We start from the raw sequence: 27180 nt of genomic DNA, 5'->3' as shown, positions 1-27180 counted from the left end.
TGTAAAAAAACAAAAGCAGTTCACTTACCAAGTCCGTTTCTCCTCCTCTTTCAGCCATTGAGTGTTCAATTTAAAAAAGGCATTAACAGGCATAGTATGTCACAAAATTTTAATTAAATGCCTGACTCTTATGTTAAAAAAAGTCATAATAATGTCTGACTGTGAACGAAATACTTCCCACTCAAGCTGCTCCCTTTGTACTACAATATTTAGCATATACACTTTCTCTACACACAGCATCAATAATGGATACTTAATGTGTTGCCCACAAAGTACAATAATTGATATAATAATAATGGCTTCCTCCTGACCAACAGAGAAGTGGACAGAACTGAAAGAAGATAAGCAGGTCGAATGAGGGAGAATGTGAAGGTCATGCAGAGGATCTGAATATTATGACCTTGAGTTACAAACATCCAAAACCTCTTTGGACTATTTCTTCTTGAAGCAGATGCAATAAATAGAGGAACATGCTTGAGACTGAGCCTTTAATCACAACAGTGTTCTTCTTGCTCATGAACAAAGATGGAGTATCCTGTTAAAGTTGAACATTACATGTGGAGAACGATCACATAGTTCTAGTTCTATAAATATAATAAAAGGAATAAATGTATATTTTAGGAATCAAGAATCATTACTTGTACAAATGCATATAAATCATGTGAAAACTCACAAATACAAATGTTTATTTGACATGAAAAGGCAAAAACAAATCCTCATCATAGATATGCATATTTACAAACAGCCCACCATCCGTGCTGCGCATTCAAAACGTCTGCCTCAGTTGTTTCGAGTCAAGTGTTGTATGTAACACGAGTCTATACTTGTGATGAATATGAACATGTGCAGAGGACCAGCTGGGTTCATCATTTTGGAGCTTTTGGACAATGCCTCACTAGCTGGAACTCACTGACTCACTTTCAGGAATGTCCTGTATGAAAAAAACCTCAGTATCTGACCCAGATTTAACTGCAACATGAAATATAGAAACAGACTCAATATGTAACAAAGCTATAAAAGCCTGATGGGTACAAACCTGTAGTTCTGAAAGTGACAAACTCTAGTCTCAGAAACTGTCATTTTGAAGGCACTGTAGTGTTGTAGAACGTATACAGCTACAATATAGCAACATGTATTAAACCACCAGCAGAGGCTCGTTAATATGAAGCTGTCAATGGGTGTACGGAGCTGTATCAATACTGACGATACTGAGTGTATATTTAAGTATCCGTAGCGGTGTCGTAAGTATCAATACCAAATATTACATCATGTAACATCACGTTTTAAACAAACAGCTCGCAGAGATTACCTCAACTAGTGTTTCACATTAAAGCCTGTTTTTCCTTCTAACATGCATACAATTAAAAGGAATAGTTCAATATTTTGAGAAATATTCAGATTCCCTTTCACGCTGACAGTTAGATGAGGCGATCAATACCACTCAAATGTCTGTACGCTTAATATTAAGCTACAGCAAGCAGAAAGGGGGGGGGCTATTAGTCCAAAGGTAACAAAACCCGCCTGTACCTGCACCTCAAAAGCTCGTTAATTAACACTTTATACACACTAAAGTTACAAAAACCTGAGCGTCGATGAACAGGCCCTCGACCCTGGTGCACTTCGGGTGTACGAGGGCTGTGCACGTCAAACACTGCACGAATGGGTTAGACCGTTTTTTCCTGGAAATGATGCATTGCACATTTTTAACCCCCTCCGGTGTCCACTACGTGGTGTTTGAGAATTCGCAATTATTATACATCACGCAACCCCGGCGTGCGTTTGCGCTATGGAGTCCGCTGGCCACGCCCAACCGCTGCAGGACTTTGCGATTTTTGCCAGTTCTGAAGTGAGTGACAAATTTTCGTGAGCTTTTGTGCATCCCAAGCTCACCAAGAATACGATTGTGGAGCAGAAAAATAATCACAGTAACAGGATCCTCTTCCAATGGCCGTTGGGCCCTAAAAATGGCGTTTGTGTACTTGTATAACATGTGACATCAGAGAGCTTTAGAAGTGCTGCTCGGCAGATTTTCTACCTTCAGACAAACCAAATTTGTGGTGAGGCGGTGAGCTGAGTTGTCAAATTGGAGTTTGATTTGAGTCTGTTTGCCTATTTTCTCAACATTTCTACAGTCGCACCCGAGTTCATGTATAATAGTATATACATCTACATGCAGAGAAAAACGTTGATACACGGTTTGTCTTTACTTAAGTCCAGCAAGAGTGAATAAATATTGCAGCTAACATGTTAGTGTCTATATGCATCTGCTGTATTTATATTGTAGTATTAATATTATTTTCAAACCACTGAAAAGTGCAGTAACCTGTGACAACATTTAAAATTCAGCCCTTAACATTTTTCACCAGAGTGCGTTATGAATGTTTTCTGATTTGACTGAAAACAAAGCAAAAGGTTTAAAAAAAATAAAAAAATCACGGAATGTTTTTTGCGGGCGCTTGTCTGCGCCCTTTTGACCCACATTGGTCGTGTAACCAATTATTTGGTCGAAGCACCGATAATCTGCAGCAGGAAGAGGAAGATCTGGACGATGTCGACGTAGAGGGAGAGCGCTGCGAACACGTACTCCTCTGGACTGATGGAGTGCTTCCTGTTCCCCAACAGCAGCTGTGTGTGGTACGCCAGGAACTACGAGACAAGAAAGAAACATTCAGAGCAACGCTGGAGCGAGCGAAAGAGAGAGATACCAGAAGGGCAACGGTAAAAACTATAAACTACACAGCACAAAACCGCTCGTCAACACTCACCATGGTGAAAGCAATGGCCCCTATAGCTGCGTAGAGCATGTGAAGCCACAGCATCTGCAACAACAAACATTCATTACAATGATGGAAATTCAAAAAAAGGTGCGTTTTGAGTGCGTGTTTGTTCACATCAGCCTTAACTCACATATTTGAATGACAGCACAATGGTTGAAATGATGCCAGTTACAAACACCACGATCCCAAGGACACAGAAAAGGCCCTGGTACTTGGTGAAGTCCACCTGGAAAGAGAAACCGCACACAGCCGAGTTAATATAGGCGTGGCGGCACTCGTGCACTGCGGCCGTTTGAGGCTCAAAGCACTCGCACGCGCGCCCCCTTACCTTTGTCTGGAAGCAGAAGACGGTGACGCAGATGCAGACGACGGCAGTGATCCCCAGAGCGAGAAACACTGCTTTTGTATCGTAGTAGCTAAAAGCAAAGAGCAGCACACAGTTCATTCTGAGGGACAGTGGCTGGATGTTTGTATACCACCAGGTGGTCTGTTCTGGTTAGGTTTACCTGGACATGGATCCAGTCATGTAGGACAAAGCCAGGGTCTGTAAAAAAAAAAAAATGTATAAGTCATTTTCCACAAAACAAATACAGACATCGCATAATTTGACGAAGAAAAATCCTGTAACTGACCTACATCACCAACAACATCTCTGATTATAAGCTATAAAAAGGGCTGAACCAAGAATACACAGAAAAGGAGGGATGGCCTCCTATTACTGCAATAAACATTTTGTTGTGCTAAGAACAACAGGCTATGCGCCATGAAGTAATACTTTGTGCACAGAGCTGATAAAACACTGACACAGGAACAACATATCAAATGCATTATGCAAACGCAGCAGAGTGCGGTGACTCACTGCTTACATCTAGTATCAAAGTCAAACCTCCAGCGTTGAGATAATACGAGCGAAGGCTGAAGGAAAAGCTCACTGAGAGAGCTACAGGATAAACATGATCCAAGTCCAGGACACTGACAGTAATTACGTGTCTCTATTTCCTGATTCGCAAGTCAAGTACAAGTCATCTGACTTACAAAGATGGACAGCAGAAGGACGTTCCATGGGAACTTCCTCCTAAAAAGAGAGCGGGATTAGAATTTTGAATGCAGTCTTGTGAATATTCCATCTACAGATACTCTTTATAAAAGACTCACCGGGGGCCCTTACAACAGACCAGCACAAGGTGGGTGATGAAGTACACGGCACTAAAACAACAAAATGCAGGGGTGAATAAATGAATATTCACAAACTTTCCCAGAAAACACCTCCTTAAAAAAGGCACTGGCGTCACCGCGGAGTGAGACTTACTATGACGCCCAGTAGATAGCTTGGTTTCTCCGTACGAAAGATCTGACAGGTTGGCTGTAAGAAACACAGGCAGAATGAACAGCATAGACACACGCCGACACAAATACAAAACAGGCACACAAAACACTCCGTGTACTCACACAAATGTGAATACGGCCACAATGGATGTGGTGACGAGGAGCTGAGCCGCCAAAATCAAGTACACCTGAAAACACACGCAAACAAAAGACGGGACGTCACACACCCTCGTTTCTCTCTTTGCTCTGTGACTCAAATGTAACGTCATGACAGACACAAACTGGGGCTAATCCATTATGGTTTGGGTGACGGGTGTGTTTTTACCTTTCTTATGAAGGCGTGCCGAATGCTCAGACTGTCCCAGTTGCCGCCGCTCGCCGCAAAGTCATCACCTGTGTCATCAGCAGAACAGAAATATGAGCACCGGCCACAAAGAGCTACAGGGAACGTGCCGTCTCTCACCAAATTTTTCTAATTGGTCCAACAAACTAGAGTATTTTTTACTTAACATTAGAAGACAAACTGATATGCGTCTTACCAGAGCTCAGCATGTCTGATGGAATGGTAGGCGGCATGATTGGAGGCATGGGAGGGGGACTGGGGTAGCCGTCTCCCGGGGGCCCACCGTGCTGAGGCTGTCCGTGGTACGGGCCGGGAGGATAGCCGCCGGGCTGGTGGCCTGGATACAGAGGGGTGTTTGGACCGGTGGGGTAGGGAGCGGAGGGCTGGCCTGGCGGGGGACCCCCAAACCCAGGGAAGCCGTACGCAGGGGGTGGTGGGTAATTGCCACCCTGAGGTGCATACAGCGGGCCCCGGGAGTCATCATACACTGGCGGGTAGTCTGACCTGGACATTTCACCTGTGAGGAGGAAATACAGTTCATGCCCATTTCACTTTGTACAAAAGCAAACAGGGTGAGTGAATAGTAGGACAAACACATTGCCCAATATTACCCACCAATTTCAGGTCATCACAGATACTGTCCATCAGTATCCTCAACGTGGGCCTTAAACTTTTCTCTTATCAATATTTTCATGTTAGCAATTGAGGAAACAAGAATTACCACCTCACGGTTGTGTGCCATCCAGTAAAGTTGTGCTTTGAATCGTTGTCTGTCCAAAATATCATAACTAGATGACATATAACAAAGGGTCATAGTATACTATGACATAAAATAGGTCATCAAAAAAGTCAGAGATTGTCACAGACAGACAGACTGGGATGTTTTCAGGACTGCTACCAACAGTCTGGATGAGTACACAGAGGCTGTGACGTCATACATCAGCTTCTGTCAGGCATTTAGGAGTGGGGACAGGGACTTGTATAAAGAGTCAAAATACAGGTTTAGTAAGGCGGTGAGAGACGCTAAACGACTGTACTCTGAGAAACTGCAACGCCAGCTCTCAGCAAGTGACTCTGCTTCTGTCTGGAGAGGCCTCAGACAGATCCCCTCCGCCTGGCAAGCGAGCTGAATGAGTTCTGATGTCGCTTTGAAAGACAATGGGACAGTCCTGTCCCCATCCCCCATGGCTCCATCAACCAGCCCCAGGCCACCAGGTCCCCCTCCCCCAGCTCAGCAGGGGCCCATGCCTCTGTACCACCCATCCCAGTAGCATCAGAGGATGTACTTCGTTAGGCAGCTGAAGAAACTCATCCTGCCAAAGACAATGATGGTGCACTTCTAGACTGTCATCATTGAGTCCATCCTCTGCTCCTCCATTGGCGGCTGGTGTGTACCAGACGCAGCCACTGCCAAGGGCAGACTGCAGCGCATCATTCGCTCTGCTGAGAGGGTGATTGGCTGCAATCTGCCGTCCCTCCAGGACTTGTTCGCTTCCAGGACCCTGAAGCGAGTAAGAAAGATTGTAGTCGACCCCTCTCACCCTGGACACGAACAGTTCGTGCCCCTTGCATCGCATCTGGCAGGACGCTGAGGTCCATCAGGACCAAGACCTCATGCCACAAAAACAGTTTCTTCCCATCGGCAGTTGGGTTCATTAACAAAGCCCGGGACCCCCACTGACTCTGACATCCCCAGGACACTTTCCTACTGGTACACTCCCCCTGCACATCCCTTCATATTTAATTAAATACACTTGACACTTTTACATTACACTTACATTTTAATATGTTTCTATTTTGTGACACAAAACACTCGAAGTATAGCATGTCATAAAAAAGTGATGGTAAGCCATAAACTAGAGTTACTGCTTTGGGGTTTTATGCCTCCATCAACCAGTCACGTTCCAGTCTGTCCAAAGCGTCATCAGTCAGTTCATCACTTTATCCGCTTAGACATTTGTGAGTAATTGTTATGATTAGCATTTGAATACTTGAGTTATGGCCAAAAACGTGTTTTGTGACCTTGATCTCTGACCACTAAATTTGAATCAGTTCATGGAGTGTGAGTGGATGTTTGTGCCAAATTCAAAGGAAATTCCCATCAGGCGAATATTAATATATTTCATCTGCGTGAGAATGGGACGGAGGGATGGACAGCCCGTACATGTATTGCCTCCAGCCAGCTATCATCATTATCACCCTACTCTGCAGTTCCCCTCAGCTCTGTGGAGCATTTTAGCATCTTTCAGCTCATTGTTTTGGTTAGGTGGCCACAACAGGTGTTGATTGTCTCATTGTGTAACTATGCAACTGTTTGCTAACACGTTAGCCGTATCAACTTCGTTAGGTGATAAGGATGCTGTGTTTACAGCTTGTTGCGGTGTCCCCAAGTGACCAAAAAAGAGAAATTGATGCAGGTTTAAGAAATAACAAATTGCAGTTGCAAATACCAACGACATATTTGAGCTAATTAAGCGATGCCATTACATACAGTACTTCATCCACCTTAGGGTTTCATCAGGTTAAAGTGAACATATGGTTCTGCTCAGCAATGTGGTTCCCAAAAACCACGGAAGGCTCAAGAACCACCACATGCGTCTCCGAGGGAGATTTCTAATAATAATAATAAACCACACACACACACACACACACACACACACACACACACACACACACACACACACACACACACACACACACACACACACACACACACACACACACACACACACACACACACACACACACACACACACACACACACACACACACACACACTATTCCATGTCCCTACATTGAGTATTAAAAAAGTTGTGGTACTTTAGCGAGATACTTTGTTTTAGCAACAAAATGAAACCACTTTTATCACGTGAATCATTTAGCTCTTAAACACATTTCTCTCAAAATAGATTTATACATGTGGCAGATGGTCTCTGACTCACTGCACTATCACCGTAACTAAGCCACCATATTAAAAAGACAGACCTGTGTTTCTAAGGAGGTTCCCTTTCTTTGCTCACTGGGGCTTTTTCAGGGGAATACGCACAGTAAAGGAATTCAAGAGCTGGCTAACACCCCATGCTGCCATTACATCACAACCAGCGCACCAAGCAACAGGAACACTGAACGGAAAAAGTGCTTCAGAGTATCGGCAGTCACAGAGCTGATCCCTTACTTGGTCAATGAGACTCTGTTCAGCAGACGGGAAGGCTAACGTGTTTGAATAGAAGGGCGGAACTCTTCTGGGAGAGTGTTCGCGTTGAGAAACCGAACCAGTTGTAGTGAGAACTGAGTTCAAGCTGACGGCTGATGTCGAGTTCCCCCATTTGATTATCATATTTCATCATCGCCATAAACACCAAGTCATCATGTTTCTGAGTCGCTGTTGCACCCTTTGACAGCACTGTCTCCATTTTGTTTGCGTCCATGTAGCCGAGCAAACACATCAGTGACATCACTGGCAGCAAGGCCTTGTGCAACACGTGTCATGCCAAGCCCATCATTTGGGACAACATGACGATCTTATCATACCGTACATGACAATAAGAGAAGGAACCGGTTTGACTAAGCTCTATATTTATGCTTTTTGTTGAGACTGTCTAAGGTTTTGATTTAACTGAGGAGTCTTTGATTTCATATTGGTGAGGGTCGACTACTTTAATGCAATCAATATTCCTGTACTGGCCTCGGTCAGAATGGCTGAATAATCAATTATCAAAATAATCTTTTTCGCCCCCCAGACCTATAATAGTAACATAAACTGTGACATCAACCGTTTGTGTCTATGAGGTGACCAAGAGGAATATTCCCATCACTGCACAGGGACTTGTGACCGGTCATTTACACCTGAAGGTGGAATTAACTTGTCTACAGAAATCAGTGTCAGTACACTGAAATATCTAGTTTATTTAAATGAATCTGCATTAGTTCAGAAGACAATACATTTATTTCTAGTTCCACTAAAGGCCCAATAAATAACACTTTAACAGGATTCAGTATAGCCAGTTAAAACAGGAACAGTGTTTGGATGGACCACTTCAGGAGTTGCACTGTAGCAAAAGTTAAAAATAAAAAACAGTTCCAGAAATATGACTCAAATCATTGTGAAGTATTAATCTGGCTTGATAAACAATATGGATGATTTCCATAAATCAGTAAAGTTATTTTTACAAGAGCTAGTCTTGCTTCATCTACCTTATAATAATATGTAAAAAGTTCCCTTAAGTAGCTCAAGCAAGATATTTGTATTAGTGTAATGGTTACAGTGCATCTGTGGTGGTCCCACTGAGTACAAATGCTGGCTCATTAGTTGTGATCTCTCACTTTGAAGGCAACGCAGTAAACACATTTGTGAAAAAGCAAACGAGAGGTTTGTAGTTTCCACATTGGTAAAAGGCAAACGGAAAATGTGAACCATCAGCTCCCCGTTTCACAAGTTTAAAGACAGAGAGCAGTCTGTGGCTAAATTAAACTTTAACATTGGAAGTTTACTTGACTGACACGGCTGAGGGGCTAAAAAAAACAGTGTAACGTGTCCAGAGCACGCGGACCCTGAAGACCTGACCTCAGCTCACAAGAAACCCTTTCAGATGAGGCTAGCCTGCTGGACACAGAGCTAACACACACACACGCGCATAACGCACGCACGCGCGCGCACATATATACACGCACACACACAGAGCTGTATAACAGCTATCGGAAAACATGAGCTTAACGTGACACCACCAGCAACACACGGAGTTCAATATGCAATGTGTTTCGGGGTCGGTCAGCCGCTATGAAAACATTAACATGAAATTGTCTCTACTTACCGAATAAAAGACACCAGTGAAAGAAAACAGTCTGCTCGCGACGGTCCCCAGCGGTAAAGTGAGTAAACCGAAAGGTCTTCCGGTGTCGGCCACGCCCTCTCTGTTTACACCAAAGCACTGAAGAGATCCTGTCAGCGGGCTAGTGTGGAGCTGCTCAGCGGCCTGCCTGTTATCAGGTCTGTCCTCCTGCTGTATGAGGCGCAGCAGTGTAGAACATTTCCTGGCTGGAACAGTAGTGAGCAGGGTGGAGTCCAGAGGAATCTGTCACACAGGCGCGCGCGTGTGTATGTGTGTGTGTGCGCGCGCAACAAGGCCTGTGTATGCAACAAGGCCTGACGGGTTTAGCTGACTCATTTCTATATTAACAGGCACTTCTCATGTTACTGAATAAAGGTGCGTTACAACTAAATACTAAGTACATGAACTTAAATACGTGGCTGTAGTTCAGTTTAATCATACATCTTCATTTTTAAAGTGCAAATGTAGTTTTTATTCTCCTGCATTCATCTTTACCTTCACACATTACTACTTTTTGCAATAAAGATGTTATAATGTGAATAGTGGATGGGAGCATGTAAAGAGTGGACAGTACTGTAACATTAACAGAGTATTTCTGCATTTTGCAACTTTCTTTTTTAAAGATTTGACTTCATGAAACACCAATAATAATAATAATAATAATAATAATAATGTGTATATAAAGGGCAGATTTATGTTAATTTTCTCTTAAAATGACACGTTTCTCAAATAATACATTGTTGCTGTCCTCAATCATATGGGAATAATCGTAAACAATTCAAAAAGGACATTTTTTCAGAGTGGCTTCGGCAACATTTTATATGCCACGATGTTTTTTGATTAATAGACAATTCATCAAACCAGCTGTGCTGTACAGTAAGAGTAAAAGACCAGACAAGACCACATCCATACACACAGCAAACCCGTCAAGTCTAAGCTAAATTTGGCACATTCTCAGCTTTGCACTTGGTTCCGGTCAGTTCACACATATTTAAGAACGAGCTTCTTGGTGAGGGTGTACTTGGGCTGTGGCATTTGTTTGTAGTTTAAATATTCTCCTTTGCCGACCTCCCTGTTCACCCGTGTCAGCACAGCGAGTATATCATCCTTCTCCGAGCTGCACAGAAAACAGAGGAATCACGTTACAAATCATAAACCTTGCTCAAATTGTGGGTATATTTTAATAAAACATCAAGACATATGACATCAGCAGCACAGCAGATTTATCTGAAAACACCAAAAGCACACCAACAGAAACAGCGACAGAATTATGGTCCCTAATCTGGGAAAAGGGAAGATTTTCACTATCAAAAGATTGCTGATTGTATAATGGTATTCTAAAAGGTTATGGATCACGTCAGACAGTTAGGCCTACTGTAAACACTGTTGACTCTAGAAATCTAACTCTGAATGAGGACTCTTCTTTGGGAATGCTGTACTTATAAACATGAAAATGTCACCCACAGCACACGCAAGCATAAGTGCTCATTCTTTGTGAAAGAGTTTGTGGCAAAGCTGGGGTCCAGCCTAGTTTTAAAGAATGACTTTGTTGGCCAAACATTTGCCTAAACTGCAGCTGGACAAAAGGCTCAACAAGCATCATCTTAAACTCCGGGTGGAGGGTCACTCACCTTTCTGCTGACGTCGTCAGCTGCTTGCACAGCTCCTGGATGTAGATGGAGCCCGTGTTAACGTTTCGAAACGACTTGCACTCTGGCACGGTGGCCATGCCCAGCAGCATGTCGGCCTCGCAAGCAACAGTCTCGCCGCTCACAGGACCAGCGTCTTCCTCCAGGTTCTGGCTGACCATCTCCTCCTGTCTTGGCTTCGGGGGACACGGCACGGCTCCTCTCTGGTAGAATTTTCCCTGACACGCTTGGATGAAGAACAGTTTGGGCTTCCCTGCCAAGGTGGGTGCTAACCTGCTGGTGAAGGGCCGGGTCAGTTCTTTTATGGGCACCTGCTGCTCATCGGTCCCAAAGACACATTCCAGTTCTCCATGGGAGAGCACGCACACCACCTAAGATCAGACATGTTTTGTGTTATTGTGCTACGTTTAGGTGCTTACGTCTCAATATAACTTGGATTTTAGATAAGAATTCCCAATGACACTTTAATAATAATGTTGGAGTTAAACATCAGATTGTTTTGTATTCAAGCAGTCCCAGTTAGTCACAGAAACTTGTAGGTTAACTACACTTTGACAAGATGTACAGTATTGTAAATACTGTTTCAAAGGTAATAGTTTTTGGGAAATATGCTTATTCCCTTACGTAAAGTTATAAGAAAAGATCCATACCACTCTCACATCTGCTCTGTAAGCATGAAACTATAGAAGGGTTCACAAAGCTACATTTTAAAGATCTTTTTTTATACCACATAAAATGCTACTTAATACCTCATATTACTTTCCAAGCCCTTTTTTGGAAAAATGTAATATCAATGTTTTTGAAGGGGACTTGCAGAAACACTGGACAGCCAGCAGCTAGCTCGTTAGCTTATGTTAGCATAAAGCTTGGAAGCAGGGAAACGGCTATCATGGTCCTGTCCAAAGGACTTCTTAAGCTCACTAATTAATATGTTATACCTCAATTGTTTAATCTCTCCAAGAACAAACTACAGTGTAAAAATTACGAGTTCTGGTTTTATGTGCCGGACAGTTTCTTGCTATTGGCTGTAGCTTCACATTTTCTGTTCAGACATGAGAGTGGTATTGATCAATCATTAAAAAATGACAAAAACAAATATTCACTTATAAACTATTTGTTTATAGAGCAAAAAATGAAATGTTGTCAATGATATAACAGCCCTGAAGGTGTGTGACACTGCTCACCAACGCATCTTCATCCCGAAAATCCCGTGAGCCCAGTTTCTGTAGTACTTGTCGCATGTCTTCTGCAGTCAAGTTTTTGTGCACCAACACAGTAAAGCCAAGGCGGGTGAACACTGAGCTCAGAACCTCTGTGTCACATAAAAGAGAGACAAATCTTATCTTATATTATCATCAATATCATGTGTGATAAGCAGGATCAGAACCTCGAATGCTGCTCGATAACTCATGGATAAACAGTACATAAACAAACCAGATCACATGGTTGATCAATAACAGGGAGACATACCCACATCCTTCTGAGTCCCTTTTCGGTTATTCATCCCTGGTCCCGGGAAGTCCTCATTATTGATGACCACACACAAACCACGTGGTTTATTTTTCAGAGTGTAGTACTCTGCCTAAGGGGTACAAGCACAGCCACATAGACAAATGTAATTTTTTGAATAAATGAATGAAAGATATTTGTGTTTGAGTGAATGGTTACATGATCAGGAAGAGAGGACTCTGTATTTGGTTCTGCATCGGAGCAAACACTAATCTCTCCATCTGAAGAACAAAAACAGAGGTCTATGCATCATTAAAAATGATAGCACAAGGGGTAATATCTACAGCAGTGAGGGGGGGGGGGGGGGGGGGGGAGTTAATCCGTAATGGAAATGATTCAATGTCTGTGTGCTCAAAAATGAATGGGAAGTCAGTGAGTCATACAGAGAAACAGAGGGACTTACAGTGGGCCTGACTTTCAGATATCGACACAATAGTGTTGTTGACCCTCTGTAGGAACAAAACAGAGTTGGTTTTCTTTAAGCTGGCTCGTTATAGTATTAACTGTATACAAACACACATTTATACACACACCTGGTAATCCATGCTGACATCCTGAGATCCTCTGGTTGGAGGCGGCTGGGTTAGCCCTAAAAAGAAAACAATCATTTCACGAGTTTCGTAGTTATGTAACATTTAAATGTGTATGTGCTTGTGGGTAAGTGCATATCATACTTTCCATGTAGCGCAGTATCATCGATGCCAGTTGTTGATCCAGTTGCAGCAACACTGTATGCAACTCTTGAAGTTTTGTATTCGACAGTAAATCTTTCTTTTCCATTTCAGCAAACACATCCAGTGCCGTCTGCAATCAACAGAGGAGACTGTGTGTAGGCTTTGCAGCTGCATCACAACTAGAAATCACTTCAGGTGCAGCAATAGTGTTGCTGCTGTGCGTGCATCTGTGTTTTATATAATATTATATCTAAATACATCAATACACGGTGAAATGTGCCAAAAGTTGGATGAGCATTCCCATGGAAGCCTGGTATTCATGTTACATTAAGAACAACAAAATTTAAAAACAAGAAACAACTGTTTGTGGCAAAGTGACTGTAGGTCAGTTAAGTACTACAATTACTTAAATTGATTGAAAGTTAAGCTCATGAGCCATGCCACCAACAAAGCAAATTACATTCAAATCTAACTGGTAGTCCACAAGGGAAGCCGAGGATGTCTTAATCTTAATCTCTACTAACAGATTCTGCATTCATATGCAGGTCAAAAAGGTCCGTGTGGAAGCTAGCGGCTATCATCTGATGATTATTTAGATTTTCATTGGTTTGTAAACTGGCTACGTATGAAACAACCCGGTCGCACAAGTTGCTTTATCGGATTGTAAACAATGAGCAGTGCACGGAAAAGGAAGCCTTGGCCCAGATATCTGCTGGCTACACCGGGACCCCAGAAATAGATGCCCTTAACCGTCACCGATAGCCGACGGTGTTCTGAGTTCGGGAACGTCAAAATGGCCACCCGAGGGCGTCTACATCGTCTGAGCGGCTTATACTGTACTTGTTATGGTACAGAAGTCATACTTCCTTATGTAATGAAGACTATAACCCAGTTCCCATTTGTCAATATATAAATACAACATTCAGGTAGGGTTCTTAATGGATTTTGGTTAGCCTACCACTGTTGACAGAAAAAAAAAACGATACCTTAGTACGCCGATTACAGTGGAGGGAATTTAACTTTTTATAACTATATATTGGATTTTTTACTCAGAGGAAAGTGAACTCTACATGTCATCATTTCTTATATACAGTAACTGTGGGTGTGGAAAAGTGTGTGTGTGTTCTCACTTTGCATGTCTCAATTTGTCTTCTGCCCAGCTGGTCGCTCAAAAGAAACTTCATCTTTTCAAGATTGTCCTGAGTCATGTCCTCATACACCTTGTACAGCATCACCCTGAAAGAAAGAGCAGAAGCGTGGAAAGGGGAAGGAGAGAAACAAGAGACTACAACTGGGAATAACGCTGTATTGTAATCCTGGCGTACAGTAAATGTATTTCTGCCTTTACGTGTACCTGTATTCTGACAGCATGGGATTTGCGTCGGTTTCTTCCGGTCGCCTGCTGTCTGTCTCCAGGAGGTTGAGGAGATCTGCTCGGCTGATAGTTTGGAGGAGGTTATAAAGGAACAAGTCGTTCTCCAGCAGACCTTTTTCTTCCAGTCTCAAGAACAGCTTTTTCGCATCCGTGATCTGTATGAGAACAAACAGGAGACACACAAACAAACCTTTGAGAAGACTAACTTTAAAAGAGAACAACATGCAACCGCTGAGAATATTAGCGATGGGAGAGAAATGTTGTCCATAAGACTACATTCACATCGCAGGGCTTAGTGTTCAATTACGATTCCCCCCCCCCATCCGATCTTTCTGCCTAAGCTTTCATATTAATGTTTGAAGAGACCCATATCTATCTATCTGGGTTACTACCGAAGCTAAGGGCAGCTTATTAGGCTTAACTGACGAGAGGTTGACGTCACGCTGCCGTAGTGGTATCCGGTGCAGTTGTATTGGAGTAGTATTATGAGTACATGGGCACAGTATCAGACCTGATACCCAAAACTGTTTCCTACCGTCCGAGGAACACCTCTTTTAACATATTGTCAAATTTAACGGAGCCAAGATTACCAGCAAACATCTACTCCCTCTGAAAGATCATTTATGATTTATTACGACTCATAAACAGTCACATTCAGCGAACATGATGTGATGATGATGATGATGATGATGATGAGGATGATGATAATGCTCATCTACCTTCACAACGCCGTGTACACATTATTATAACTGCTAATTTATTAAATCGGAGTGAAACATGACGAATCATTTAGATAGCTTAATTCAGTGATATCGGCTTTTTTTCTCTCAGGTAACAAAAGCAATGACGCATTGCAATGAGTTCTGTGAAGAGTTTCTTCTTCTTCTGTAGTTTCAAAGTACCACTTCGACACTGTATGGTGAGTGACCTGCACAGTAAAGTATGACTTGGAATAACACACTGAATTCCGATACGACTTTTCTCACAGAGGTTGATTAGGCAGTGATGGACATATGAAAGTAGCCCAGATCTGCTGATTCCTGTGTCCACCCTACTCTGAAGAAAATCATATCTGTGTCACACAAGAGCAAAATAAATGTGGGCCGCATTCACTTGTAATGTGAATATTTTATTAAGATTTGCTTAAACAACAACAAAAAACTTTTCTTTTCTTTTTTTTTTACCATGAAACACTTTTATTTTGCTGTATGTAGAATATCTTCTGGATAACACACTCACTTTAAAGAAAGAAAAAAAAACTCAACATAAACTGTCCATAGTTACTGATCAATCAGTCTTCTTCTCATCAGACATGGGGTTGAGACAAGAGCAAAGATAACACAACACGGTGCGAGTACTCACTCCCTCCAGACGTTTCCTGTTGACAACATCTCGACACAAGAAGCAGAGAGATGCCACCTCAGAGGACTCCAGCCCCTCATCTATGTGAGACAGCTTCAGCCGATCCATCACAGAGCCGCTCCCTCCAGCACAGGCCCGGTGCTCAGCTCACAACTGTACGGGTTATGTTGCTGACAGAGGGACAGAAACATCAGAGACAGGCACAGGTACAAAGGAAAAGTGGGCATCTGTTGGGGAAGCTAAAGCAAGAGAAGATAAACACAACACGAGTTGTGGCTGATCATTTTACATATACAAATTTACGTCATAGACAATAAACATATCAGAAAGATCTCTGTAGACATATTGTATCAGTAGTACTCATTACTTTTAAAGCACTTTACTCTCAAAGTCTACGCAGTCTGTCTATGTATAAGACTAAAATGCATTTCAGATGGTTAACATACATATATTTGTATTTGTGGTGTACTATTAATCTTGTTTTCCTTATTTTGTTATTGATTTTTAACTTTTACTGTTCACTTCCTTGTTCTTGTTTTTATGATATTTGCCTTTGGAAAACCACTTTGTCATCTCGTACCGTTTGAATATGATGTACTATTATTACCATTCATTTATTATAGTAATCCTACAGGACAGGTCATTGTAGTGCTTTTCAATCACTGAGTGGACTTACAGGATATAACGTCACAGAGAACAACAGTCCTGACGTTTGTTTTACTTCACAAAATGACAATTTTAAATTGAAAAAGTTTCAACTCAAGCCCGGAGGACGAAACAACAACAACAATGTTAAATCAAATTATATTAACGTTAACATTCAATTACAGTCAACAGCCAGACCTTTGGGTTACTCGATAGACTCTCTTAGCTCGCCGACGTAAACTTCATTCCACACAGGTGAGAACATTTACGACGTTACAACTTACCGCTGCCTGTTTACGTTCAAGAAGCGAAAAGTCTTCCGTAGTTCAGTCAAAAATATACCTTTTGGCAGCGAAACATTCACAAATAAAGTATTGGCAGCAACACTAACTTATTTTATCGTGTTGTTCGTGTACTGTCCTTTGCTGGTTTCACTTTCAGAGAAACACGGTGCCACTTTTTATTATATCATGGTCGCGTCCGCTTAAAACCTTCAAAAGAAAAGCTGTTTATGGTCAATAAAGATGAGAAGGGTTGTTTTGTTTCAACTTCGGATGAGCCTCCGTGAAGGGGTTCATTGTCAGTCTACAAAACTGACCTACAGGTCTAATTTAATCTATGTGGCGAAGACTGTTTTTTCTATCTTATGAAATGTTACTTTTATTTTGAAGGCAGACAGCTATTTCCTGATTTGACGCGTCTCAAAGCGTTGCCCAGACATGCCTTGACTACTTTGACCAGACAAGATTGACAGGGTACCAAAACTGAAACTACAAACACTTTTGAAACAAATCACTTTATTCAGATCACAAAAGTTATTTTTAGCAAGATCACAGAGCTCAGGTGAACTATCTGGGTTTAAAGTTATTGCTCCTCCCCACCACGTTTCCTTGTATAGGCTACTACCAGTCAAGTGTTACTTATATAACTTAACCAAATTTTAAAATTCAATCTCAAGTTGAAAGGATAAATGAAGCTATAAAAGGCTGTTTTCAGCATGTGAACTCTGGGGTGTGCTTTCATGGTGAGGGGGCTTTCAGGCTTGGTTCTGGAGGATGGCGGGACACAAACAGGAGGAAGTACTCTCTGGCAAACTGGAAGACATCATTTGGTTTTCTCAACAGCAAAAACTGCAGGAAGTCAGATATGAGGGCACGGATCTCTGGATGCTGTCTCAGGTACGAGGCATGGTCCGCCTTCAGCTCCTCCTGCCCCAACGAGACATAAACACACATTCACATTCTGTTCTCTTTAAAGGGTTTATGGGTTAAGATGGTGATAGGATACATATTGGATAAGGAGGAAACATATTCTTCAGACGGTCTGAATAAATCTCTTTATAATATGAGAACATTACCTTTCTGTCCAAAAACTTGGAGCGCATCTGCATGTCTTCTTCCCAAACCAGAGGGATCTTCTCAAAACCTAACACACGGACAATATGATTGACTACGTTTCATTAAAACGTGTGTGTGTGTGTGTGTGTGTGTGTGTGTGTGACAGTGGTTACCTTTTTCTAGCTGTGATTGCAGCTGCAGAAGCCTCATAGTGACCGGTGATCCCACCTGCACCCTGCTCGCCATGTGCCTGAACAGAGAACATTAACTGCTCAAAAAAATCAAATGGTTGAAAAACAAACATACAAGACAAACACAAGCACAGAAATTAAATGAAACAGGTATGGTCTCTAAATGAGCTGCAAACACAGTGATCCACATTGTTGAACAGCGAGACTGTCCAACAAGTTTAGGAACCCGAGGATGTTTAGTCATTGAGTTTACCCATCAGCCAGGAAGTAGCACTGCCAGGTAGTGGGGCTGTCCGCCACGGAGTGAACGATCCTCTCCACCCCAAAAACCTCCACAGTCTCATCCCCAACCTGCAGCTGCTTCAGACCCAGCTCGCTCTGGCCACAGAGAAACAGATGATCAGAGTTCGCCATTCAAACAAGACACCGAATGACCAAGAGGTCTGTCTCGTTGACATGATTACTTACAAAAGTGGTGTGGATGATGTGTAATCCCTGGTCAAAGGAGATAAAGGTCATGTGTTCGGGCACCTTCTTCCTGAGAGCGAGCAGGCGCATGAGCAGCAAGTTGGACCCCTCGGTAACGAGGCCGTTTAGGACGGACATGGGGTAAGAAACGCTCTCCATTGTCGTCTCCTGTATAATACACACACACAAAAAAAGAATTGGCACTTACAGTAATTTCACAACAGCAAGTTTTGTTGACATCTCCAATGGTAAATGTTTGTATAAAAAAAGACATTTGAATCCAGATTTCACAAAACGGTATAGGTACTTTGCTTGCTCAGCAAGATGTCAGGTTTTTAACCATGTCATCATATTAGCATCTATGTCACATCAACATGTGTAGAGGGCATGGGGCTGATAGATGCTGTTTTTATCAAGGTTATGGACAGTTGATGCCCAGCCCACTCTACAGTTCCTTCTCTCACCTCTCCCACAGTGGTAACTTTATCGATCAGCATCTGCCCGTCATGCTGCACCATGTGACACCTCCTGTCCAAACTGTGACCCTCAAGCTGAAAAGGGGATTCAATGTGTTCAAATGAAAACAAAACAAAATCAGACAGACGTGGCATAAGAACGAAAGGCAGTCAAGTGCCCCCGGTACAACATTTTTACTTCCCTGCGTGTTAAAATGAGACGGCGTGGAAAGTTTGCGATGACTCACCTTGACATACTCGTGGTAATCTTCCTCCAGCACCTCCAGCTCCGTGGTTAGGTAGGCTTGAATGGACAAGGATGCAGGAAGAAAACGGCATATGTGACACATCTGTAAATAGACAACACCCTGGGGGCGAACATGCCTTTTCAGCCCCTTTCCTCCCCTCACCTGTCACTGTGGTTCCACAGGGGGAGTCATCGATGGCTCCCTGGCTCTGAGCATGCAGGAGCAAACAGGGCTGCTGGACTCTACGGGCAAACTCCACCGTCACACTGAACTTCCCCAGGTCTCGGCCGCCCTCTGAGACAGTCACCAGAGAGTCTGGAAACACACACTTCAGCAGCTCTGCGGGCTCTGAGAGAGTTTTGGGGGGGGGGGGGCAAAACGGACAGGTTCAAATTTTCTCAAGAAGCTTTTTTTCTATTGTATTTTTTTGCACACTACTCCAATGAAATGGCCTAATTGTCAATATACTGTATGAGGCAACTCGAGATGTGTCACAACCAGGTGGTGCTAACACTCAGGCGAAGCCTTTACGCAGTTTCTGTCTCCTACCGACGCTCCACGCCTGCAGAGTTGACGTTACACTGGTAACTCACCAACGCTGGACATCAACGTGAGCGCTTCGTCGGACGCTTTCAACTCCACACCGAGGTCGAGTCCCTCGATCCCGGCCAAGGCTCCGGCAGGTGTCTCGTCTTCCAGCGGGGCTTCCATCGTTAACGCTGCCTTTGTTTAATTGCAGATACTTCCGGTAATAACAGCTTTACTACACTATTTTGTATTTTTTGTTGCGACAGGTTGTTAACGGATTGTTTTGGAGTTTTTATGGCACGCAGCTTTTTGATGGTACATCTATCTGTAGCCTGCTTTCCAATACGGAAGTGGAGGACGAACAAATGTGAGTTGTCGTGGCAACGACGCTGTAGTACCGTACAGACGGATGTATGTGCGCAACTGAACTGAAAAGCAAGTGCACTCAGACAAATCCTACACATTGGTCATGTTAGTTGAATCCGCTTTAAACCTACTAAAAACCTACTTAAACCTACTCCATGTGTTTTAGCTAGTGTTAAGATTAATAAAAGAAAACTTTAAAATAATGGCAGTAAAAACCTTTTACATTATCATATAGATGTACTAATGCTGTTCTGGTTTGACACTTTCAGATACTGTACTTAATGTGCATAGATAAGTCTAGGAGTCAGTAAAAATGCTTTTCTACATTAGTTTTTTATGTGTTAGATATGCACATGCCACCAGTACTCTGCATTCAGGGTTTGTGTTTGTAAAACTTTCTGGTGTACTCCATGAAGCTTATGTTAACCCAACCTCATTAAAACATGGACTGATTGATTATCATACTTTGAGCAAAAACACACATCTGTGAAAATATAAAAGTAAATGGTTTAATGTAATAAAAATACAAGATTATACAAAAGATTGAGTACATTTTAAGAAAGCCCTCCCCCAGAGTAAATTATAGGTCCTTAATTAAGACATCGAGCATAGTGAGTTTGCATGAATTTTGGTGATGAAGCTTCAGTTGCTCTGTGGAGAAAACACGAGTCTCTTCCTCAGGGTGCACGAAAATACAGACATCTGCTTTACGGATTTCCTGGGACCCCCTGCCTTATCTTCCACTTTACCCTCTTTGTGGGCCACTTCATCGTTCACATCACGGAGGATGTCGAGAATGTCTTCACTCCTAAAACAATATACAAACTTATTATTATCCCTACTGCACATCATTATTAAGTCAAGTGTACAGAATACACTTGACTTAATCAATTACATCATCAGATCTACAACATATTGTGGATACTTCACTAACTATTTATTCATTTTTAAGTTTCACATTTACCTCTGACAGCCCTCCTCTAGCTGCGTACACAAAGATTGGATGAACCAGCTCCCCTCTGTAGGGTGTCTGTATGATTGATGATCTTCAACAGTGGCAACGGCAACCAGAAAATCAGCATCCTCAGGGATGGATGGCGATTGAGAATCATCAGCTTCTAATGACACTCTACGCTGTGTCTTCTTTCCCTGACAGGCCTGGATCAGGAACACTTTGGGCTTGCCGGTGAGGGTCGGCTGAGCGGTCGGCTTGAATGTTCCAGTTATTTCTTTGATGGAAAGGCGCTTATCGTCAACACCTGAGACTACACCCTCACTTCCGTGACTGAGAATACAGCAGATGAAGGCATCGCCATGTCGAGGAGCCTCTTGAAGAGGAGTGAATCTGCTGTCAGACCACTCCTCAACATTGAACTCCTTCAGCTGAGAGAGGTCGCTCTGAGAAGCAAAGCATTTCAGCGCTCGCTCCATCTGGTCCTTGGTTTGGTCTTTACACATCAGCGCTTTGAAGCCCAGCCAGCTGAACACCTTTGCCAAACTTTCTGCAGGAAAATTTCATAAAAAAAATGTAAAAACAGTTAAGCTTCAACAACCAACGAACAGGACAATTGTGTAAATCTGTCCACTTTGTAATTCAATTCAATTACATTTATTTTGTATCGCCCAAAATCACAAATTTGCCTCAGAGGGCTTTACAATCTGTACATTTTGTAAAAAGAAAATAACTTTAATGAAATCTTAAGTAAAGAGGTAAAAATGAAACACAAAGGTACGGTTTACATTTTGTACTACCTTGTCATTTGCAGGTGCCTTCATAATTCCAAGTGTTTACTGCAAAAATAAATGTTATTTGTAGTAGAAATGTAACATACCAGCATCTTTGTCGGTTCCCCTTCTCTCTGAGTTAGCCGTGAACTTCTTGTTGTTTATGATCACACAGAGGCCGGTGGGCTTGCTGTTCAACTTATACGGCTTGTCATGAAAACAGTGGAACCAGACACACAAACACAGGATGAACAAACCAAGTGGGGTGAATCATGTTTGCCATTTCAATATTATATAGTCAAAGACTTGTACTAAAGAGGTACCTTTGCTTTTCTTTACTAGTTTTGAATTTATGATGTATGACAACATTACGGAGCTAATATTCTATATGTTCAAACAGGATCATAAGCATGTCATGTGTCTCTCTAACAAAGAATAACTAAAAACACTGACTCAAGCACAGCGTGCTATTTCAATGTTAATACCTCACCTCCTTGGTCCTCTTGCCCCCTGGAGGCGGACCATCTGAGGAAATCAGAGGGGAACAGAATTACACCTCCAAACCTAACAGCCTTAAGAAGTCCACTTCGTGAACGTGAAACACATGTTAGGCTGAATAGGAGTCATTTCAATACCAGAACTATTATACCATTATAAATCATACGTACCACTGTCATCACATGAAGACTCTTGGACAGGTGTGGGTAAAATGCTGGTGTCATTCAACCGCATGCTCTTCAGTCCAGGGTAAGTATCTTTAATTTCATCAGTTTCCAGGAGTTTCAGGAAGGCGTTGCAGCTTTCCTCACCTTTGAACAGGAGCTTGTCCACGAGCCCAACGACGTGTCCCTCTACATCTACCTTCTCGATGCTTTTAAGGTTTATGTACTCACGTTCAGTTATCAGCTTTTTCTCATGAGCTTTGTTGAGGATTAGCATGCGGTCTCCACTCAAATTCGCCACAATGGCTGTCTTATTACGTCTCACCGTGTCTTTGGCTGACATGTTGAATCTGAGAAACAGAGACAAAAAGAAGAAACAGTAAACCAGGAAATACTGGGGTTTTGGTTATATATCCGTACAAAGCTTGTATCTGAATTTAAAACAGGCTATTCAATTATGCGTTTCAAACGCTCTGGCTTTATGCACCATGTGCAAGCAATTCACCGAGTAAGTCGGATAGAATACGATGTAGTTAGACAATGGAGGGTGGTGACTGTGGAGCCTGCTTACCGCTTAGTGGAAAAAGTTCTTCTCTGCCCTTGTGGCTGATGAGGGAACATAGTTCCGCTAGTGGTGTTTGCCTACCATTGGCCAAAGTCTTCCGTAGACAACAGATTGGAAAAAGCTATAGAATAGTTCGCAAACATCGCAAGTATCAACTGTCCCTGGTGGTCTAGTGGTTAGGATTCGGCGCTCTCACCGCCGCGGCCCGGGTTCGATTCCCGGTCAGGGAACTGTATTTTGTCTCGTTGTGCAAGCCATAAGCCTAACAAGAAATTAATTGATATTGACAATTATGATAAAAATAATGGTTAGCCACCTTTTGTGGAAAGTATCACTAGAATTGTTTTTTCATTTTGTTGTAATTTATGTTTTCATTTGTTATTGGGTATCAACTTAGTGCTTGTGTTGTCAAGACCTAATGTTAAATGTATATTTACAAGAAGAATTATAAAAAATATGTTAATTGTTTAAACATTTCCAATTTTACTTAAAAAGTCAATGATTCTGCAGCTTATTACGAAAATTGCCAGTTTTATTAAAAAAAAGGTTACCAATTTTATACTTATCTATTCTGTAACGTAAGTTACTGATTTGGTAATGTTTTAAGAAGTATCCAATTTTAGTAGCCAAAGTAATAAATATAAATAGTTTTAAAACTTCTCCATTTTACTCAAAAAGTCAATGATTCTTCCGCTTTTAAAAAAGTTACTAGTTTTATTGAAAAACATACTGATTTGGTTACTTTTTTTTTCAAGTTACCAATTTTAAAAGTTATTGAATGAGTCTTTGTACTTCGTTTTTGACACGTAGAAAGCTGTTTGTATTTGATTATATGCCATTGAGAGGTCCTACGAGATGTCGGTCACTAAATTTAACCATTTAAAAAAAAAGTATGAACTGCCAGGAAATTACTTGGTTAGAACAGCTTGTCTGCTCAGTGGTACTGGTTTATGTCAGTTTATTTGTCTTTGTGTGTGTGTAAAACCCCTTAGGTTGGCTATGAAGCTCCTTCCTGTCCATCCAATACTTTGGTTTGCTGATTTTGTGGGCCTCAGAAAGTGGTGGGTGCTCCATGGCTATTTAAGTTAAAACATGTCCTAAAGATCTTCTTTAGCACACCATGTTTGATTCAACAAACATTTTTGGCTATCTTGCTTTTATCAGGGTGGTGTTGCAATTTCCGCTTTCCTCGTACTCAGTCTTCGATGAAATCCTCCACCACCCTGATTAAGAGAAAAACACCACAAAATGTTGATGAGCCAAGCAAAGTGTACTGCAGGTGTACGTGTTTTGAATTTGAAGGCTTTTAATTGAGTTTTCCCTCGTGCTTTAACTCTAGATAATATACGTCCTCTTTTAACAGAGTCCAACACTCCAGATGTCTGTCAGGATGAAAAGGAACCGGGCAACGTGAGAATCAAAATGTTCTTTTAACTTCCACACAGGCACAATAAAAGCGTGCTGCATGGTAATACAGATGCATGTGTTTCATTTCTATATTCTGTTCTTTATGCCTGTGAAACTGTTTCAGATCCATACACAGAGTCCTTCGAGGCAGGCACCTTCTGTCGAGGACGACAACTTTCGCTGCCTCTATTACCCAACAAATGTACTCAACTGCTCCTCCGCGAATCGCCACCTTAACGTGGTGGAGGAGTTTGAGTGGCTCAGTGATCCTGGGAGCTATGTTGTCTGGGGCAGTCGCCCCTGGTAGGGTCTCCCAAGGCAAACAGGTCTCTCCCAAGGCAAACAGGTCTCAGGGGAGAGCCTAGACTAAGAGCGGTTCAATATAACCCTAATGATAATCCGCCCACGGTCTTCAGCCACCTCGCCTGGACCAGGGAAACCGGGGCACCCTCCCGGAGCCAGACCCAGGAGGGGAGCTCGTCGGCGAGCGTCTGGTGGCCGGGCCTTCGCCCATGGGGCCCGGTCGGGCTCAGCCCGAAAAAACAACATGGAGCAGCCACCCTGTGGACCCACCACCCGCAGGGACAAGCATCGGGGTCGGGTGCAATGCAGACCCCGGCTTTTTCTTTTTTTTTGTCCCCGGAGAACGAGAGGGTCGCCTCCATGCGCCTACGGGCTCCATAGTTCTCCTGGGGGACTTCAACGCTCACGTGGGCAATGACTCCACCATGCCCCGTTAACAGTTAGTTAATTAACAGTTAATTAATTAACAGTGCCAGGTTGCTTAAGGGCGAGCCTCCATTTGTTTTTGGTTTGGCAACAAAAAGGGAGGCCACACACAGATGTATCCATCAAAAAGTAATGTATTTAACTTGCACAGTGCATGTATGAATGTGGTAAGCTGAATGTTCAGGTTTTAGACTGTAGGTTGTGGAGACTCCACAACAGACCCTCCGGCTGAATTCTTATTGCTTATTTTGACTAATTATTTTTGGTCCTGTGTGCCACAGAGGTCCAGTCTCCACCCCAAAATATCTCTGCATCACTCAGAGATGGAGGACTGTTGGTGAGATGGGGTCTGCCCCAAAGTCGAGGAAAATCTAAGCCACCGTGCTTTGAATACCAGCTGGACATGGGTGACCAGGTATGCCTGTGTGTATGGATATGGATGTTGATTATTCCATAAACAACACATGCAGTGCCCTTTAGTGCACTGTCTTCTGGTGCACATAAACAAGAACAATCTAAACGAGGTGAACATACTGAGTGTTTCTGGCGAATCTTTTTCTTTCAAAAACAGGAAAGACCCAAAAACGTGACCGCCGCGCTGTCTTACACAGAGCACAATGCAGACCCCACCTGCACCTACAGAGTGAGGATGAGGACGAGGAAGACGCACGGATGCCAAGACCCTTCCCATTGGAGCGACTGGAGCCACACCGTCAGTGAGTGCTGTCTCTTTAAGTCAAGTCGATTAGTCTTTTTCACCAAAGGCTGGGGACTTTTTGTCATCTCCATCCATCAGTTGATTATCGGTCTGAATCCACTATCTTATATTTCTCTGTGTCGGCCCGTTTCCAGCGGTGGAACCGTCAGTTTACAAACTCAGCACTCTGGTGATCGTCTCGATTTCACTTGGGATACCCATGATCCTCCTGGCTGTGCTGCTGCGCCATCAGAGGTACAGTTGTCTGTCTCTACATGAACGACTAAGCTGTTGACTGATGTGTCTCTCACGCATAGATTTATACATGCAACACAGCTCCTCGCAGATTTCTCTTCACTCCCGCTTGATTTGCTGTTTCTGATGCCACGGACTCTGTCCTCTCTTTCAAATGTCAGACGAAAGACAAAAGTGACCCAGATGTCAACAGAATGGGTTAAGTGAGAAAACACAGAAAGGAGAAGTAAGAGGGGTGGGGTCTTTTATGTCTGAAAAGTCAATGCAAAACATCCACCCTAGACTTCCTTAAGGTTTAGAGAGAAACACCCCCGCACTATTCTAAAGCAGACAAACAGGGGAAAAACACGAGATGAAAGAAAATGTAAAAGACAATAAAGGAAGGATGTGCTTCATTTTTTCCTTTCTTGGCTTTTTCACTTTATTTGCTCAACTATTTGTTTTAAAACAAAATCAATATTATTTTAACCCTCGCAAATGAGTTTGAAGTATTTGTTATATTTCATTTTGTGTGTGTTTTTCAGGGTGTCTGAGGTTCTGTTTCCTCCGATTCCTCGCCCCCCGCCAAAGTACAAAGATTTCCTGGAAAAAAGTGACACATTTTTGTGTCTACAGTATGGGTGTACAGACAACCATACTGTACACACCCGCTGACGCCACACACTCAACCACAAACACACGTGTGGACAAATGGTGCCAACATTTTATTTTTTTGTTGTGTTGCCTCCAGCTCTTCCACCCTAATCCGCCAACTGAGCCTGTGGAGGAGATGACAAAGGTGGAGGATATTTAAGACTGTTGGTTTTTGAATATGAAATGTCAAATGCTGTTTTCATATTGAAATGGTTAGAAAATTGCATTTCAATTTGAATTGTGACTAAATAACACCTGCCCAAATGGAAAGATAGGCTTTCCATTACCATTATCATATGGTCATAGAACAATCAAACACGTACGTGAAAATAAAAATTGCATTTTTCATTTTTAATTAAATAACACATACATATGTGGAAATTACTGCCATTGTGGAATTACATTTTGATTTTCAAGTTTACATC

At 42.5% G+C, this 27180-nt stretch overlaps 5 protein-coding genes and 1 long non-coding RNA gene across 9 annotated transcripts; 2 read left to right on the top strand and 4 right to left on the bottom strand.

Annotated features, from left to right (window-relative positions):
• Positions 1–471: 471 nt before the first annotated feature.
• On the bottom strand, positions 472–9427 carry LOC306705705 (protein lifeguard 3-like). The gene is made up of 12 exons (XM_079172531.1): positions 9258–9427; positions 4643–4963; positions 4429–4496; positions 4227–4291; positions 4087–4140; positions 3933–3983; positions 3813–3852; positions 3284–3321; positions 3106–3193; positions 2908–3003; positions 2766–2819; positions 472–2646 (listed from the first exon to the last, which is right to left on the bottom strand). The coding sequence occupies exons 2-12, from the start codon at positions 4956–4958 to the stop codon at positions 2497–2499; spliced, it is 1020 nt and encodes a 339-aa protein (XP_079028657.1). The 5' UTR covers positions 4959–4963; positions 9258–9427; the 3' UTR covers positions 472–2496.
• A 310-nt stretch (positions 9428–9737) lies between these two features.
• Positions 9738–16911, bottom strand: casp8 (caspase 8, apoptosis-related cysteine peptidase). 2 transcript variants are annotated; one of them, XM_079173804.1, is made up of 12 exons: positions 16774–16911; positions 15845–16014; positions 14462–14637; positions 14238–14343; positions 13108–13237; positions 12967–13022; positions 12837–12882; positions 12593–12654; positions 12395–12506; positions 12109–12236; positions 10907–11295; positions 9738–10392 (listed from the first exon to the last, which is right to left on the bottom strand). In XM_079173804.1, exons 2-12 carry the CDS (start codon positions 15950–15952, stop codon positions 10257–10259), a joined length of 1449 nt encoding a protein of 482 aa, XP_079029930.1. In that variant the 5' UTR covers positions 15953–16014; positions 16774–16911; the 3' UTR covers positions 9738–10256. The 2 variants fall into 2 exon arrangements, with proteins under 2 accessions (XP_079029930.1, XP_079029931.1); XM_079173805.1 differs by having other exon boundaries at positions 15845–16083; positions 16774–16908.
• Positions 16912–17347: 436 nt separating this feature from the next.
• On the bottom strand, positions 17348–19942 carry catip (ciliogenesis associated TTC17 interacting protein). 2 transcript variants are annotated; one of them, XM_079173864.1, is made up of 9 exons: positions 19782–19942; positions 19351–19536; positions 19189–19244; positions 18950–19036; positions 18486–18653; positions 18271–18395; positions 18000–18076; positions 17847–17914; positions 17348–17697 (listed from the first exon to the last, which is right to left on the bottom strand). In XM_079173864.1, the coding sequence occupies exons 1-9, from the start codon at positions 19897–19899 to the stop codon at positions 17509–17511; spliced, it is 1074 nt and encodes a 357-aa protein (XP_079029990.1). In that variant the 5' UTR covers positions 19900–19942; the 3' UTR covers positions 17348–17508. The 2 variants fall into 2 exon arrangements, with proteins under 2 accessions (XP_079029990.1, XP_079029991.1); XM_079173865.1 differs by lacking the exon at positions 18950–19036.
• Positions 19943–20583: 641 nt separating this feature from the next.
• Positions 20584–23062, bottom strand: LOC306705839 (caspase-8-like). 2 transcript variants are annotated; one of them, XM_079172705.1, is made up of 6 exons: positions 23041–23062; positions 22476–22819; positions 22298–22332; positions 21915–22014; positions 21047–21584; positions 20584–20890 (listed from the first exon to the last, which is right to left on the bottom strand). In XM_079172705.1, exons 2-6 carry the CDS (start codon positions 22810–22812, stop codon positions 20725–20727), a joined length of 1176 nt encoding a protein of 391 aa, XP_079028831.1. In that variant the 5' UTR covers positions 22813–22819; positions 23041–23062; the 3' UTR covers positions 20584–20724. The 2 variants fall into 2 exon arrangements, with proteins under 2 accessions (XP_079028831.1, XP_079028830.1); XM_079172704.1 differs by lacking the exon at positions 23041–23062 and adding an exon at positions 22975–23023.
• LOC306705841 lies at positions 22420–24633 on the top strand. The gene is made up of 3 exons (XR_013767348.1): positions 22420–22554; positions 24027–24095; positions 24398–24633. It is a non-coding gene; the product is annotated as an uncharacterized lncRNA (long non-coding RNA).
• Positions 24634–25320: 687 nt separating this feature from the next.
• Positions 25321–27175, top strand: LOC306706509 (uncharacterized protein). Its single transcript, XM_079173629.1, has 4 exons — positions 25321–25585; positions 25742–25886; positions 26023–26122; positions 26647–27175. Exons 1-4 carry the CDS (start codon positions 25574–25576, stop codon positions 26774–26776), a joined length of 387 nt encoding a protein of 128 aa, XP_079029755.1. The 5' UTR covers positions 25321–25573; the 3' UTR covers positions 26777–27175.
• The last annotated feature ends 5 nt before the right edge of the window (positions 27176–27180 follow it).

Source organism: Pholis gunnellus, assembly GCF_910591455.1.
Source record: "Pholis gunnellus genome assembly, chromosome: 14".
In the NCBI taxonomy this organism is placed as follows: Eukaryota; Metazoa; Chordata; class Actinopteri; order Perciformes; family Pholidae; genus Pholis; species Pholis gunnellus.
This window is presented reverse-complemented; position numbering and strand designations above follow the sequence as displayed.